General features: G+C 41.4%; 1 protein-coding gene across 1 annotated transcript; it reads left to right on the top strand.

Annotated features, from left to right (window-relative positions):
* Window positions 1–336: 336 nt before the first annotated feature.
* Window positions 337–2,037, top strand: LOC105941045 (polyubiquitin-B). The gene is made up of 2 exons (XM_076888972.1): window positions 337–452; window positions 1,131–2,037. The coding sequence occupies exons 1-2, from the start codon at window positions 365–367 to the stop codon at window positions 1,826–1,828; spliced, it is 786 nt and encodes a 261-aa protein (XP_076745087.1). The 5' UTR covers window positions 337–364; the 3' UTR covers window positions 1,829–2,037.
* Window positions 2,038–2,441: the final 404 nt, after the last annotated feature.

Genomic DNA, 2,441 nt, shown 5'->3' with positions numbered 1-2,441 from the left:
CATGTGGTTCACCTAGGTTTATCATTTTAAATGCACATGTGCAGTAGTTGTATTAATCATGCTACATATTATTATTATGACCACTGAGGCAGGGCAGCTATAGCTATACATAGTGTAAGATTAACACGGGATAAACATAACAAAAACAATAAAGTTGTGAATTATTTTTAGGGCCATTCATTTTATTCACTTTATTGGGGCAGAAAAATAGATTCATTTACTACAGTTTGAAACAAGCAAACATACAAAAGTCCGTTTAATGTAATGTAAATTTTCCCTATCAAAAGAAAACACTGGACAATACTAATACAATAAAAACTGCTAGAACATGGATCTAGTTTTATTTGCGGATGAATATCAGTCGATGACGCTTCTCCAGTATAAAAAGTCCTGTTTCCCTTGGCAACTGCAGTTAGAGGGTGGTGTCTGTGTATCTGTGAGAGCAAGGAAACGTAAGTGAACTCAAGCTGTAAGTATGACTATGCGTTTTTTTTTTTTAAAGCGGTTTTTGTTAGATTTCTGACATCAACTGCTTTTCCGCTGATCTGTGAAACACATTTTAAATGTTCTTCATTTAGTTATTTTTTTAATGTGCGACCCAACAGCTATATAAAGAGTGACTGTAAAGATGTAACTTGTTTAGCACCTGATATATCAATTCTAAAACGAATACTGTCGTTATGTTACGTTGGAAGCAAGATGCTTTCTATGAACTATGCCGTAAAAACGCTAACGTTAACTAATAAAAATGGCTACCGTCCATTAGGTTGTAACGTCAGCTGGACAAAAAGGAGGCAAACAACAATCGCTTATGTTAAAATGGCGCTGGTACGCGAAACACCGGTTTCCTACCAGTATGTTATAAAACTGGTGTATGACTCAGTCCTGTTTATCGCGCCTGCTGGAAGGATAACTAGTAGACCGACTGATAGTATATAAAGAAAACGTATGCATAAGCCAATTTTGGTGTGCGTTTCTACAAGGAAGAAATAATTGCCCAGCATTTTACAAATACAGTACTATTGCACAGCATGCTGATCAAATATCTTTATTAGTGTGTGTGTGTGTGTGTGTGTGTGTGTGTGTGTGCCTTATGTTTTATTATTGGTAATATGGAATCTTTTTCACAGGAGAAAACATGCAGATCTTTGTGAAAACCCTAACTGGTAAGACCATCACTCTCGAGGTTGAGCCCAGTGACACCATTGAGAATGTCAAGGCCAAAATCCAGGATAAGGAGGGCATTCCCCCCGACCAGCAGAGGCTGATCTTTGCTGGCAAGCAGCTGGAAGATGGCCGCACCCTCTCTGACTACAACATCCAGAAGGAGTCCACCCTCCACCTTGTCTTGCGTCTCAGGGGTGGCATGCAGATCTTCGTGAAGACCCTCACTGGCAAGACCATCACCCTGGAGGTTGAGCCAAGTGACACAATTGAAAACGTGAAGGCCAAAATCCAGGACAAGGAAGGCATTCCCCCCGACCAGCAGAGGCTGATCTTTGCCGGCAAGCAGCTAGAAGATGGCCGCACCCTCTCTGACTACAACATCCAGAAGGAGTCCACCCTCCACCTTGTCCTGCGTCTCAGGGGTGGCATGCAGATCTTCGTGAAGACCCTCACTGGCAAGACCATCACCCTGGAGGTTGAGCCAAGTGACACCATTGAAAACGTGAAGGCCAAAATCCAGGATAAGGAAGGCATTCCCCCCGACCAGCAGAGGCTGATCTTTGCCGGCAAGCAGCTAGAAGATGGCCGCACCCTCTCTGACTACAACATCCAGAAGGAGTCCACCCTCCACCTTGTCCTGCGTCTCAGGGGTGGCCAATAAATGATTAAGTGTTTTTATTTACTTTGCAACAGAACCTAACTGAATAAAGGATTAGATTAAATTCTAGGGCGGTTTCCCTTTGATTCAAATGCATATACAGCCTTACTAAAATGCACTTGCATGATAAATCATCTTATGCTGTATATTAATCAACTTGTGTTATGTTAAGTTGGGCTTTTGATGGCTTAATAAAAATTTGAATAAACTCAGCTTCTGCCCATGCTCTTTAATAATTAGTCTTTGTTGCTTTACACCCTTTATAAGTGGAGCACACTTGTTTTTCTCTTCAGACCAGTTAAGTGAAAAGTGTTATTTACAGTTTACTGAAATTCTGGAACAGAAATTGAGCTTTTGACTGGTCACACTGTGGCAAGATGAAGCTTGTTATTCATGAAATGCCACAGGAATCATTCAATCAATAAAACTTCATTGATCCTGAAGGTTGACCCCGAAGGAAATTGGATTAAAGCTGCTGACCTTTGCCAGTGCCATCTTACCCTTCCGACCATACATACATTACACAAACATCACATGGGGAAGACGGGTCAGAGAGGTATAACAATGGAAAATGCACAACATGAGAAAAAAGAACTCCCCCCAGACTGAGCTCCAA

Source organism: Maylandia zebra, linkage group LG10 (genome assembly GCF_041146795.1).
Source record: "Maylandia zebra isolate NMK-2024a linkage group LG10, Mzebra_GT3a, whole genome shotgun sequence".
In the NCBI taxonomy this organism is placed as follows: Eukaryota; Metazoa; Chordata; class Actinopteri; order Cichliformes; family Cichlidae; genus Maylandia; species Maylandia zebra.
Note: the sequence above shows the minus strand (reverse complement) of the source record. Positions and strands in the feature narration are given on the sequence as shown.

Coding starts and splice junctions, on each gene's coding strand:
- LOC105941045 (XM_076888972.1), top strand. CDS start 365: ATGACGCTTCTCCAGTATAAAAAGTCCTGTTTCCCTTGGCAACTGCAG. Junction 453..1,130: donor ATCTGTGAGAGCAAGGAAAC/GTAAGTGAACTC, acceptor TCTTTTTCACAG/GAGAAAACATGCAGATCTTT.